The sequence below is a fragment of the Schistocerca gregaria genome, chromosome 2, assembly GCF_023897955.1.
Source record: "Schistocerca gregaria isolate iqSchGreg1 chromosome 2, iqSchGreg1.2, whole genome shotgun sequence".
Lineage (NCBI taxonomy): Eukaryota > Metazoa > Arthropoda > Insecta > Orthoptera > Acrididae > Schistocerca > Schistocerca gregaria.
The window spans coordinates 411,157,885-411,173,049 of record NC_064921.1 but is presented as its reverse complement, the minus strand read 5'-3'; the positions used below and the strand labels follow the sequence as shown (position 1 = coordinate 411,173,049).

The 15,165-nt window shown below is 43.2% G+C and overlaps 1 protein-coding gene across 2 annotated transcripts; it reads right to left on the bottom strand.

The window, feature by feature from the left end:
* Positions 1-201: 201 nt before the first annotated feature.
* LOC126336170 (transcription cofactor vestigial-like protein 3) lies at positions 202-9,544 on the bottom strand. Of its 2 annotated transcripts, none has more exons than XM_049999666.1 (3): positions 9,460-9,544; positions 6,916-7,015; positions 202-507 (listed from the first exon to the last, which is right to left on the bottom strand). In XM_049999666.1, exons 2-3 carry the CDS (start codon positions 6,982-6,984, stop codon positions 202-204), a joined length of 375 nt encoding a protein of 124 aa, XP_049855623.1. In that variant the 5' UTR covers positions 6,985-7,015; positions 9,460-9,544. The 2 variants fall into 2 exon arrangements, with proteins under 2 accessions (XP_049855623.1, XP_049855624.1); XM_049999667.1 differs by having other exon boundaries at positions 6,916-7,012; positions 9,460-9,535.
* Positions 9,545-15,165: the final 5,621 nt, after the last annotated feature.

Genomic DNA, 15,165 nt, shown 5'->3' with positions numbered 1-15,165 from the left:
TAGTGCTCAGAGCCATTTGAACCATTTGACCAAGTGCAGGTGATGTAAGTAGGGTTGCTTATCTTAGGGCGCACTAAATATGAAAATCACAAAATCTGGTGAAAGATGTTCTTGTCGTGGGCCCGTTTTGACTGATAAAACTCAGTCACGCGGACACTGAAACGATCGTTGCTGGGCAGGCCATGTGGCAGGTGTTTGAGACTAGCGGCGCCTTCCGAACTCGTGCGTGATGGAGATGCCGCCGGACACGTGCGGGTGCGTGGCTCCGGGCCCGTGGAAGACGCGGTCCCAGCTGCCGCCCGCGTTCACGTGCGTGTGGCCGTCGCCGCTGGTCCACGAGCCGTGGCCGCTGACGCCCACCAAGGTGCCCACGCCCGGCTGCTGGGAAACGCCCACCGACACGTCGCCGTGCGGGTTGTTGTGGTGGTGGTGATGGTGGTGGTGGTGGTGATGGAGGTGGAGGTGATGGTGGCGAGGCAAAGGCGAGCGCGGCTCACGAACTGCCTCCTGCAACAACGAGATAAAACGCTAAGGAGATTGGCAGCTATGAGGGGTTGTAATATGGTGTGGTGTGCGTACTATAAGACCTTCGGTACACACACCTCAGATTATTTGACTTTTCGCTCTAACGAAGTAGTCGAGTGTCAGCAATATGTCTTGTGGTCTTATTGTGGCGTGTTTATCTTCTACCGTTAGGTCAGACGACAGAAATGGCACTTGCACGCCTAGAGTAGCACATTGACGGTGACCAACATTAAACAGAACTTGATTATTTTCACACACATTTATTAAAATAATAACAAGCATAAAAATTACTTAACTTGGTTCTGGATGCTGTTTACAATTGACAATCTGAAGTTCCTTTGGTCTTGGTACATTAATCTTATTCTCACATATCTCTGATACTTGACAAAGTGTCTATACATTTATCTTCATGGCTATGTACAGGAATATGGTAATCTTATTAGGCGCCTACTGAAACTTGACTATAGACTGGTACAGACAAATGTAGAACTCGTATAGACTGGTACAGACTAATGCAGACTGGTACAGACTGGTGCAAACAAATGCAGACTGACTAATCGGGGGTCTGTACACTCGTTATAATACCTCGCGCGTTCATGTATCACTGCGCGAGTGTGATCCACGAGGAGAAAAGGTTCTACGTTAGCAGTAATCTCATTGACTGCGTGACATATTAATACGCGGATCGGCGGTCCCTATCTATGGGCGCGCCATCTCTTAGTGCGGAGACGGACGAGCGCTGCGCCTGCGCTGTTGTGCTTAGCGGGGGGCGCTCTAGTGGGAAACTTGTGTACGCGCTAACTACGCGGGACTATGTACACAACGTATGGCCTTACTTATCATCTACAAAAAATAAATTTACGTAATTATTTTCTGTAAAAACACTATTAAATATTGTACCAGTTTTGTACATATTAGCAAGGAGAATATTGTTGTTGTTGTCGTGGTCTTCAGTCCCGAGCCTGGTTTGATGCAGCTCTCCATGCTCCATGCTCTATCCCGTGAAAGCTTCTTCATCTCCCAGTACCTACCGCAACCTACATCCTTCTGAATCTGCTTACTGTATTCATCTCTTGGTCTCCCTCTACGATTTTTACCCTCTACACTGCCCTCCAATACTAAATTGGTGATCCCTTGATGCCTCAGAACATTTCCTACCAACCGATCCCACCTTCTAGTCAAATTGTGCCACCAACTTCTCTTCTCCCCAATCCTATTCAACACCTCCTCATTAGTTATGTGATCTACCCATCTAATCTTCAGCATTCTTTTGTAGCACCACATTTCGAAAGCTTCTATTCTCTTCTTGTCTAAACTATTTATCGTCCATGTTTCACTTCCATACATGGCTACACTCCATACAAATGCTTTCAGAAACGACTTCCTGACACTTAAATCTATACTCGATGTCAACAAATTCCTCTTCTTTAGAAACGCTTTCCTTCCCATTGCCAGTCTACACTTTATATCCTCTATACTTCGACCATCATCAGTTATTTTGCTCCCCAAATAGCAAAATTCCTTTACTACTTTAAGTGTCTCATTTCCTAATCTAATACCCTCAGCATCACCCGACTTAATTCGACTACATTCCATTATCCTCGTTTTTCTTTTGTTGATGTTCATCTTATATCCTCCTTTCAAGACACTATCCATTCCGTTCAACTGCTCTTCCAAGTCCTTTGCTGTCTCTGACAGAATTACAATGTCATCGGCGAACCTCAAAGATTTTATTTCTTCTTCATGGATTTTAATACCTACTCCGAATTTTTCTCTTGTTTCCTTCACTGCTTGCTCAATATACAGATTGAATAACATTGGGGAGAGGCTAAAACCCTGTCTCACTCCCTTCCCAACCACTGCTTCCCTTTCATGCCCCTCAACTCTTATAATTGCCATTTGGTTTCTATACAAATTCGACTACATTCCATTATCCTCGTTTTTCTTAAGTTGATGTTCATCTTATATCCTCCTTTCAAGACACTATCCATTCCGTTCAACTGCTCTTCCAAGTCCTTTGCTGTCTCTGACAGAATTACAATGTCATCGGCGAACCTCAAAGATTTTATTTCTTCTTCATGGATTTTAATACCTACTCCGAATTTTTCTCTTGTTTCCTTCACTGCTTGCTCAATATACAGATTGAATAACATTGGGGAGAGGCTAAAACCCTGTCTCACTCCCTTCCCAACCACTGCTTCCCTTTCATGCCCCTCAACTCTTATAATTGCCATTTGGTTTCTATACAAATTGTAAACAGCCTTTCGCTCCCTGTATTTTACCCCTGCCACCTTCAGAATTTGAAAGAGAGTATTCCAGTCAACATTGTCAAAGGCGTTCTCTAAGTCTACAAATGCTAGAAACGTAGGTTTGTCTTTTGTTAATCTAGTTTCTAAGATAAGTCGTAAGCTTCTACTTGTTGTTCCATTCGTCTGTACAAAATGCTCGTTAGTATTTTACAGCCGTGAATTATTAAATTGATAGTGCGGTTATTTTCACATCTATCAACACCTGCTTGCTTTGGGATTGGAATTATTATATTCTTTTTTAAGTCTGAGGGTATTTCGCCTGTCTCATAAATCTTGCTCACCAGATGGTAGAGTTTTGTCAGGACTGGCTCACCCAAGGCCGTCAGTAGTTCTAATGGAATATTGTCTACTCTGGGGGCCTTGTTTCGACTCAGGTCTTTCAGTGCTCAAAGGGAGTAATACCAGACAAATGAGCATGCAGACGACACTTCTGAATGTAGGTACAAAATGTGCAAACATGTGTAGTCAGCACCCTAAAAAGAGGCGGCGACCAAATCGTGATCGGTCGAGACAATGCTGAGTGTGTTTCTGGGACCGCCATGTGTGCTAACAGACTATCCTCTTAAGGGAAAAACCATCCAGGAATATACTTACGATATCGTATGAAGTGATTACGGCAGGCTGACAAATAGCGTCGCAGAAAGCTGTCACAGGGCAACCGTAAATCATTCTCATCAGAGCACATACTGCCTCTTTGGGCCATAAAAATTCTGCTCGGCCCCTTGTCTCCTGGTATGACACCCAGTGACATTTTACTCGTATGGCCAAACCATTGTATGTCAGAAATTTCCAGAATGATGACAAAGTGATATTGTAGGTAGAATGTTTCCTCAACAACCATGATGCAATCGTCTACAAAAGTCTTTGCCAAATCATCCAACGTTGCGAAAAATGTGTCAATAACAGTTATTCGACGCATCGTTCAGGGAATGGCAATTGAATCTCAATGTAGCCAAGCGTAATGTGCTGCGAATATATAGAAAGACAGATCCTTTATCATTTAGCTACAATATAGCAGGTCAGCAACTGGAAGCAGCTAATTCCATAAATTATCTGGCAGTAGGCATTAGGAGTGATTTAAAATGGAATGATCATATAAAGTTGATCGTCGGTAAAGCAGATGGCAGATTGAGATTCGTTGGAAATGCTATCCGAAAACAAAGGAAGTAGATTACACTAAACTTGTTCGCCCACTGCTTGAATATTTATCAGCAGTGTGGGATCCGTACCAGTTAGAGTTGATAGAAAAGATCGAACGGAGAGCAGCGCGCTTCGTTACAGGATCATTTAGTAATCGCGAAAGCGTTACAGAGATAATAGATAAACTCCAGTGGAAGACTCTGCAGGAGAGACGCTCAGTAGCTCGGTACGGGCTTTAGTTGAAGTTTAGAGAACATACCGTCACCGAGGAGTCAAGCAGTATATTGCTCCCTCCTAAGTATACCTCGCGAAGAGACCATGAGGATAAAATCAGAGAGATTGGAGCCCATACAGAGGCATACTGACAATCTTTCTTTCCACGAACAATACGAGACTGGAAGAGAGAACCGATAGAGGTACTCAAAGTACCCTCCGCCACACACCGTCAGGTGGCTTGCGGAGTATGGATGTAGATGTAGATGGAGAATCACATTTCCTTCTAACGAAATTACCGATTCCGTCCACATCGACTGTCGTCAGATCACAAAATACGGGACCTGGTGCAGCCTCACACTACGGAAAGCACGTTTGTGGGACTGAACCACGACCTGTACGTTATGATCTGAGGACTGACGATATGGCCAAAACCATCAGTTTCATTAGCAATAAATGTGACTTTACCGTATAATTAAATTACCATTGTTGTCTTTAGCGGACCAGAAATATCTTTCATTCCAAAAATGTCTCATATTGAAGGGTGAAATATAGAAAAGTACTAAGTCCATCAGCTTTTCATGATCACGAGTTGATTTTTTCGAAGTCATAATTAACACCTTGTGGCTACTCCACACTGATTGTAAAGTTGTCACCACATCTAATAAGTGGCTATCACCTAAAGACATTTTTTGTGCTACGCACACTGGAATAGAAGATACTGAAAGGTGCCAACAAGCTCACTTCCAAATACCAGTCTCAAGTATCCCCTGTCCTGGCAAATGAACAAATGGCATTCTGCCATCTCTATTTCTCTAGACCTGGAAACAATTTTCGAACATGTTGTGCATTTCCTTTTCGCATTTAAACTCTAAACCTACACATTTCTAATTACGTCAGACAACTGAATCGCTTCTGTATTACTCCCACTTATATATTAGTGTCAACCGAACCAGATTCTGCACATCAGAAAGAACCACACATTTTCTACACAGGTGCATGTCTTACATTCGAATCCTAAGATGCCACTTATGCTCGAGTCTATGATTTCTTTTCTTGGTGTAACCTACGTTAACAAAAGTCATTCTCATCAATTCCCAATGAATCATTATAAAACTAACAAACTAACTACACCGTCCAGTTACATTAATGTGACCAACTGTAAAAAGCCTAAACAACAACCTTTCTCAGAGCTTACCGCTGCGAGACATGCAGGACGATAGTCACTGACGTTCTGGAAGGCACCGACGAGCATGTTAAGACAGGTTGACTCCAATGCCGTATCCACCTGCGCTAGGTTTCTCGGATGAGAATTCACAGCGCGAACAGCCGGATCGAAGTGGTCCCACAGATTCTCGATTGGTCTTAAATTCGAGGTGTTTGATGGCCATGGGAGTACAGTTAACTCATCCTGGTGCTGTCTGAACCACTCGCGTATACAGCGATCTGTGCAACAGGTTGCGTTGTCTTGCTGGTAGATGCCATCGTACCGAGGAAAAACAAACAGCATGTGAGGGTGCACATGGTCCCCACTGATAGAGGCATTCTTCCATTGTGCCTTCCAGGATGGTGAGATCGCACAGGGAATGCCACGAAAACGTTGCCCAGACGGTAATGCTCTCTCTTCCGCCTGGACCCTCTCGATAATTGTTGCCACCTGTCCGACGGGGCATAAAACGTGATTCATCTGAAGAGACCACCTGTCACCAATCAATGGACGTACAGTTGCGGTACTGACGTCAGAATTCCAGCCTTCATCAACGATGAACAGCAGCCAGCATGGGTGTATTAACCAGGTGCCTGCTGAGGAGATCCATGTGCAGCACTGATGGTAGCCTCTTGGTTCATCTCGGTTATCAGCTGCTTAATAGTTGCATGTCTTTACACCGGTGCGCATCTCCGTAACTGTAGTTCAGACTGCCATCTTTAAACTTATCCGTTCCGAAAATGCTTCCACCCTTGCCCCAGAAGATAATGATCGTGCGCTTTTGGGCATCAGATATATCGTTCCGTTTCCGCGTTACCTCAACGACTGCACTGTTTCCTTCGACCCCCCCCCCCCCCCCCCCCCCCGCTTTCGGCAGGTTTCATATAGCCTCCACTGTTAGTGCTGACATCTATTGTATGTGAGTGGTTATTGCAAGCTGACGTCGAACACAGACGGTGGTCACTTTAAAGTGACTGGACCGTGCATATTGGAAGCTAATCTACAAACTGTTGAGCAGAAAACCCACGAAAGTAGTCAAGACCACTGACAGGAAGAATATAATTGTACCAATCGACTATCACTGAAACGCACAAAGTTGTCAATCTACATATTGTTACATCTGTCAATGTTGGTTGAATTTCCCGTCTGTCCAAACTTTGTATCTCAAACCTATGAAGTGCTCCATACCCCGTAAATTTAAGTAGCAAATCCTCATTGCCTTCCCACTTCTCGTACTGAGTGCCGAGAATTTTATAAGGAAAAGTTTTTCTAGTTTATCAATTTCAATAAATCGCTCACAATACTACTCCGAAAATCCGTACAAGTAAATCTTATCAGATCATACTGGCACTTCACGTATGTTACTGAGCAACATTTACCTACATGTCAAAACGAAACTTTTAACTAATCTCAACGCTATCTCTGTCCAAGGCTGCGTAATTTTCTTATTTTCCTAGTATATAAAAGAAGCTTGACCTCTTTCATCTGAAACCAAAAACCTTCTCTAGAATAACACCTTACCTGCTCTACTGGCAGTGAAGAGCCAACGGTGAGAAGAACAGCCATCACAATAACTGCTGATGTCTTCATGTCTGAAGTCTGCGTATTTCCTCCTTGTCTTCTGTAAATAATGTACAAAAAATGCAAACACTTAGATAATATTAGGACTGAGCACTGAAAATTGTATAATAACAGCTATGCAGTTAGAAGAATCATTTGCAGACATTTTGCAGTAGCCTATTGTTCTCTTTTCAGTGAATTTGCAACGAATTAAGAGCGAGAAAGGATAAACTTCCCAACAGGGGTTTTTTTTCTTGTTGCCTTTCATTCTCTAACTCCAAGAGTAGAGCTGGCTGTTTCAGATCTGACCCACTCAACGGCTGGGACTGGGACAAATGAAATGCCCGTTGGGAATGTTTGGGGGGGGGGGGGGGGCGAATTTGCAACTCCAGCATTTGTTTTAAAATCACATGTAACCTCCCAAAGCCCTTAGTTCGAACTAAGGGACGAGGCCTGGAGATTCTTTTATTTCTGGGTCAGGTCGTCTTAGGTAAAAATACGAAGGCCTCGTGCGTTCCCGGGTATCTGTTTCGTGTGTAGTGGAGCAGATACGTGCTTGACAAGTGCCATTTACCTAATGTGGAACTGCGATTTATTTTCGTAAGGTACAGCGAGTTGTTATTCTGACCAGTGTAGTCCCTTTTTTTTCTGCTGCCGGGCACCAGGCTAGCGAGTATGGGGACAAAGATATTCCAAATTGAAAATATTTGAGAGACAATTCTCAGTTACAGCCTTATAATCAAGAGAAACTTCCCTAAAAATTAGTCAGAACTGGTGGATGGGAGCTATGTCCGTAGCTCGTGGTCCAGTGCTTTTTTTCTCGTCTCCCCTTCTTACGAATACTGTGACGCACGATGGAATTTCGTGATTACAAATGAGTGTCTTCTTGCTTGACGGTCCCTTCTTGTCGACTTCCGGTTGGTTGGTTGTGTTTAGGACGCCATGAACAGACCTCATGTGGTCGATCCCAGCCCACTCCGCCCTCCTCCCCCCCCCCCCCCCACCCCCCACTTCCCAGCCCTTCCCTGTCATCTCCCATCGTCCCTACCTTCCACACGCTTACAAGGAATGATCATTTAATTTACTGCGAGATTTTCGGTGATGGAGCAGAGGTGGGCTTTAGAAAATGTTGGCTATCTTCATAGTGCTCTAAGCACTATGGAATAGTCCCAAAAGTATGTCAAAATCACTCCACATATCTCGATAAGGAATACGAGACAATGATGACTTCCCGGTAAAGGCTCAAAAAATGGTTCAAATGGCTCTAAGCACTATGGAACTCAACATTTGAGGTCATCATTCTCCTAGACTTAGAACTGCTTAAACCTAACTAACCTAAGGACATCACACACACCCATGCCCGAGGCAGGATTCCAACCTGCGTCCGTAGAATCAGCGGGGTTCCGGGCTGAAGCACCTACAACCGCTCGGCCACAGCGGCCGGCGTAAAGGTTCACAGACATTACATAAACAATGAGTTGTACAATACAACAAGAAGTCATTGGTGTACATTTGTAATTGTGATATCTTTGCAGAATCGGACCAAGACCCCTGGTTGGCCGTTGAAATGTACCAGCAGCCAACCTCTCCAGACAAACCTTAGAAATTTTATACAGATAGGCTAGTGTGAAAAATAACGCTTTAAAATTTCCCCGATATTTTCGCAGTAAAACTAAGAATTTGGCGACGATCAGAAGTCGAACCGCTGTATCGAGACAGTTGCGTATCGTAAGGAAGGACAATTAGGCACGGTCATTAGAGAAAAACGTAATATAGGGTTGAGGAAAGAAATCTGCCTCGTTACTTCCCCCCGAAATTGGCTTGAAGAGACTTAGGAAAACCACACATAAAATCTAAATCTCTAACCAGACGAGGATCTGAACCACCGTGATACCGAATTCGAGTCAAGTGACGGCTACCAGAGCTACCAAAGTCATTCTGTTTCTATTTGATACTTCGAGGTCTGGTCAACTGTAGAACACGTTAGATGTTTTAAAGCAGAGGACAAATTAAAAATACGCTGCAGATAAAAGCGTCGCCTGCTCCGTATGTACGATTAGATGATGAAGCGTGAAATGAATTTTTAACTTGTGACAGGGTACAGATTTCTAACGAACAGTTTATACTCACACTGATGCAAATCGTACAAACTTCCCCGGTCTACACAAACTGCTGAATACAATGCTTATATCAAAAGAGTTTAATAAGGCCATTGCGCCAACGGGACTGCATTAGCTAACCAACCACCGTTCTATCCACCCAAATAAGGCACTGAACTGTAGTACTGAGGGTCGTTTGGTTATCGCATCACTTCCTTGACGCTAATGTTTACTTTCGAAACCGAAGACCCAGTGCGCCTTCAGTTAACAACTGAATTGTTCTCGCGATACTACATGGATTCCCTGTCGAGCTTGGCACAAACTATAAAGCACTAACAGCACTTAGATACGCTACGAGTACGGCAAAAGTAATCTTCGGTGATCTCCGTTACCGTCCAGCACTTACCAAGCGCGAGGTGTTACTGACGGGGACAGCAGCAAGGCAGACAGATCCAGAGAACGGATGAGTGCCGTCTTCTCTCACGTCCTGCTGGAGGAGAGCTGATTGCGCCCCTCTCTGACCACGTCAATATATGGAGCAGCCGGGTGCCCACCGTGAGAACGGGTTATCCCCGCAGGAAAGGCCACGGCGCCTGGAGACACGCATAATCTTCCGGTGGTTCTTCTGTTTAGCGGCTGGCGTAATCCGCGCCTCCTGCCGTCGTCCTAATAAGGCCGCTAACGACGTGACTTAACGGCGGCCCTACGTGACGTGTCCGTTCTGGCGTCGGGAGATGCACGGTGACCGACTGCGAGCGGTGAACTTCTATTTGCATTGCTGAATACTCATCTGCCTGGCCACCTGACATTAGCCCCATTTCCTCTCTGGTACAGCGTTCTGCTTCGTAATTTGCTGCTGTTGTCCTACCGCACTAAATACCATAACTGGCGGGTGCATTAGAGTTCCTTAATATCAGTTTATTAGAAATACTGTATCTTCCTAAGTTCACACATTCGGGAGCTTAGCCACTTTCCTATGTTTTAACACGAATTTCTGTAGTGGCCCTGAACTGAGATATTCTCTCTTTTTGGTTGAAACGCGAGTAATTTTTTTTTTTAACTTTCACAGATGACGCCTTCAGTATGATGCAACCTAAAGTAGATTACTAGCTCTGTAGATACATCCTAATGAAGGTTACTTCATAAGATCAGCCATTTTCCATCGTTATCACTGCTACCAACATCAAAAGGCACTGTCTTTGGCGTCTTCCTTGATTAACCCAGTTCCCTCACCAACAGGTCTCGTACTTTCCGCTTCCAAACCGTTTATCTTCATTTTACAAATTAATAAACATAAATACTGTTATAATTTTGCTTGGTACCAGCATAATAGTCTTTCTTCACAGAAAACAGTGGCCTCTTACTATTGTCGTGTATACGGTTGTAAGGAGAGTGAAGGATCGCGTGAATGACTTGTATAAAAATAAGAATGTATTATGCTTATTGCTGAAAGCTTTTTCGTCTAGGAGTATGATCGTTTTCTACAAAGGTTCGGATTTTAAATACTTAATATCATGCGTAAACATACTGTTGACGTGTCTTGTGTTATTTCACATTTGATTTAATGTTCATAATATATTCCTACATTTTGTCATAAAATTACTAAGCTGTGGCACTTGTCATAAAATTACTAAGCTGTGGCACAGATCCATAGTGTCACAATAAATTACATACGGTAATGAACCAGTGTAAGACATACACGTATTTCCCACACATCGCCTAGAAACCAGCTGTAGGTTCTACTTCGAATTTGCACGTGGCATGAGTTTAAGAAAGGCTCTTGAACATTTGAGAGTCTTACATTTCTTCAATGTTAAACATAATTTTTATGTTAATAAGTATGTTTCTGAAGAGTTTAGAAAAATTGGGTAAAACGCCACCTGTGAACTGATTTACGGATTAAACGAGTTTTTGGATATGAGATATTAAGCAAATGCATGCAGAAAGGATAGTAATTGTTAGTACACATTGTTTACAGTGGGCTAGAAATTTACTGGAAATGTTATTCTCGAAGTTCGAAATACACATAACAAGTTCTTACCAGTGTTATAAACACTATGTACAAAAAAAAATCGTTTGCAACAATCAAAGTAAAGAGTTACAGATGCATAATATTGGTTCTAGATTAATCATCTGTGCAAAGAGCGTCGCAACAGTAGGATGCTGAAGTCATACGACTTAAATATTAATGCTAAATTTTGTCAGCTGTAACGAATTTTTCATGAATTACATTTCAGAGACGCTAGTACGTAAACGAATCGCTTTCGAACATACGTATACCAGCAAGATATATTTACATGGCCTCCTCTACCAACCACCACGCCTTGTAACATACCTTTTGATACACGCTGTACATATAAGGACTGAGAGGAAGCCTATCGATTGCCTTCATATATATCTACATCCATACTCCACAAACCACCGTACAACTGTCTAAAAGCCTTTGTAGGTGTCCTAATTCCTCGCATCTTATTTTCTGGCTCCTTACGCGAAATGTACATCGGTGGCAAAAGAATATCAAATTTCGGTTCTCTAAATCTGCGCAATTGTGCCTGGCGGTAGGAGTACTGTCTTCCCTCCAGGAATTCCCATTAGAGTTCAAGAAGCATCTCCGTATTACTAGTGTACAAATGTAGCACCCCGCCTCCGACCTCTTTCGAAATCCTCCTTTATTCCTGTCTAGTGGGGATCCCAAAAACTCGAACATTACTCAACAATAGTTTGCACTAGAATTCTTTATGGATGAGCCACACTTTCCCAAAATTCTTCCAATTAAGCGAAGTCGACAATTCGCCTTTCCTACTATCAACCAGACATACTCATTCCATTTCACATCGCTTTGCAGCGTTACGCCTAGATCTTTAATCGAAGTGACTTCTTCAAACTGCACTTTACTATTGCTGTATTCGAACCTTATGAACTGTTTTTCCTACTCAATCGCATTAACTTACATTTTTCTGCAGTTAAAGCAAGCTGCCATTCATTACACCAACCAGAAATTTGATCTACGTCATCTTGTATATTCCTGCAGTCAGTCACTCAATCACGACACCACAACGCCATGAGCAAACAACCGAAAATTGCTGCCCATCAGGTCATTTACATAAAGAGAGAATAACTCTGACTAACCCTCTGCGTCTATGGCCACGAACTGGATTCCATTACTTAAAATGTCTTCAAGGCACTAACATATCTGAAAACCAAATCAAACGCTCGGACCTTCGTCAATACTTTAAAGTGGGGCATTACGTCAAATGCTTTCCAAAAACCTGGAAATATGAAATCTGACTGCTGCCCTCCAGCCATGGTTTGTAGGATATCATGTGAGGAAAGGTAGGTCGTTTCGCACAAGCGATGCTTTCTAAACCCGTGAACAAAAACTGTTCCGTCTCAAGGAAATTTATTATATTCCAACTCGGAATGTGCGCAGCAACTCTGCAGCAACACGATTTTAAGGATATTGGTCTATAATTATGCAGGTCAGTTGTTTTACCTATCATGTATATAGAAGTCACCGACGGTCTTAGCCCACCTTCTCACAGACGTTTCCTGATGACCCTTGCTCACACTCTGCAGGGAACATTGCTCATAATTTGTGCGGTGACGATAGTATTGTTTACTCGTCCGATGCAGTGACAGGTTATGAAGCTGAGCACCGTTGCCACCCAAAATTGGGACAAGGAGTACCGATTCATTTCTTGGTACTGACACTTACAAAATATTTCCACCTCAAGTCAAACGTTTTGGGAACTTTTACAGAAAAAACATATGGTTTGTTGGAACTCGATAATACGGCGGCAGTGAAACTGAGCTGTTGTCGTTGTAGCGGGCTTCAACTCTCCTTAACTACTACAACTACACCCAGCTGAATCTGTGAAGTGCATTCAAGCCTTTGTTTCCCCCTACAATTTTTATCCTACACACTTTCGTCCATTACTAAACTGACGAAACCTCGACGCCTCAGGACATGACCTATCAACCGATTCCTTCTTTTAGCCGAGGTCGGCCGGGATGGCCGTGCCGTTCTAGGCGCTTCAGTCTGGAACCGCGTGACCGCTACGGTCGCAGGTTCGAATCCTGCCTCGGACATGGATGTCTGTGATGTCCTTAGGTTAGTTAGGTTTAAGTAGTTCTGAGTTCTAGGGGACTGATGACCACAAATGTTAATTCCCATAGTGCTCAGAGCCATTTTTTTGTAGTCGAGGTGTGCATTAATTTTTTTTTTTGTCGCTATTCGATTCAGTACCTCCAATTAGCTATTCAATCCACCCACCTAATTTTCATATCCTTCTGTAACACTATATTCCAGAATCTTCCATCCTGTCCTTGTGTGAAACGTTTATCGCTGACGATTCAGTTCCATACAAGGGTACAATACAGACAAATACCTTACGAAAAAATTAAATTTATATTCGATGTTCACAAATTCACTTTTTCAGAAATGCTTTTCTTGCTATTATCATCTACATTATACAGCCTGTCTACTTCGGCCACTTCTTTTGCTGCCCAGGTATCAAAATTCGTCTACTACTTTTAGTGCCTCGTTTCCCAATCTAATTCTCTCAATATCGGTTAGCTTTATTCGACTAAATCCCATTACTTTTACCTTTGTTGATGTTGATGTTCATTTTATAATCTTTTTTTTTTTTTAGGATACTCTCTATCCCGTTTAACTGCTCTTTCGAGCCCTTTGCTGTCGTCGGTAAATCTCAGAGTCTTTATTTCTTCTCTCTGAACTTGAATTCCATTCTCAAATATTTTCTTATGTTCCCGTACTGCTTGATGAAGGTTCAGAATGATTAACACCTGGGACAGGCTACAAACCTCAATGCTTTCGCAACTACTATTTTCCTTCCCACGTCCTTCGACTGTTGGAACGCAGTCTACTTTATGTACAAGTTGTAAATAAACATTTGCTCCCTGTATTTCATTCGTGCTACCTTCAGAATTTCAACATTATGAAAAGCTTTCTCTAAATTTACAAATTCAGTAAACATAGGTTTATCTTTCACCAGGCTGTCTGACGTCGTAAGGTCAGTGATGCCCCTGTGTTGATACGTTTATCTGGAACCAAAACTGATCCTCCTCGACGTTGGTTTCTACCACTTTTTCCATTATTCTGTAAATAATTCGTTTCAGTATTTTGCAGCCATGACATTAAACTGGTAGTTCGTAATACTCACACCTGTCAGCACCTGCCTTCTTTGGAACTGGTATACTTACATTGTTCTTTCTGTGACTATTTCGCCCCTCAGTCTTGGAATTGTTTTGTCATGGGTGGCTCTTCCAAGGATCTCAGTAACTGTGAGGTCCCCTGTTTCGTCTTAAATCCATCAAGACCATGTTGCAAGATCGGTCAATCATCCAGACTATTTCCCCTACAACTGCGAAGAAGGCCGCAGGAACCATAGGTTAGTCTGGCCTCTGCACATGCAGCCCTATGTTGTGATTGCACTTGCGGTAAGGTAACTTGCCTCGTCGGGGCAAGGAAGTCACACCATCTCAGCAATGGTAAATTGGGTTAATTATAGAAGTTGTTCTCGTACCATCCAGACATGTCTACAGTGTTTGCTAGCCCTGTCTAAAGCCCTAATCACGCAACATCTTTGCAGTGCTTCACGTAGCAGGAAGCCAACCCTATTTAAATTCATACCCTATATGTTTTCTCCCATGTAGTTAGCAGTCACTGTTATACTAAATCAAAAATCTTTCTCTTGCTGTCCACCAGTAACAATGTGAATTCACCCAGACATTAACACATACCCACTAACCTAAAACTCCCTCCGAACAGGTTTCGGAAGACCCTAACGGTACTGACCGATCGCCGTATCATCCTCAGCCCACTGACTGCATTGGATGCGGATATGGAGAGCGTGTGGCCAGCACACCCTCTCCCGGCCGCTGTCAGTTTTGGTGACCAGAACCGCTACTTCTCAATCAAGTAGCTCTTCAGTTGACGTCACAGGACCGAGTGCAAACCTCTTGCCAACAAAGCTCGGAAGACAGGCCGGTCACCCATCCAAGTGCTAGTCCAGTCTGACAGCGGCTAACTTCGGTGATCTGGAGGAACCAGTGTTACCACCAAGGCCTCACAACCGAATGCTGAATGACC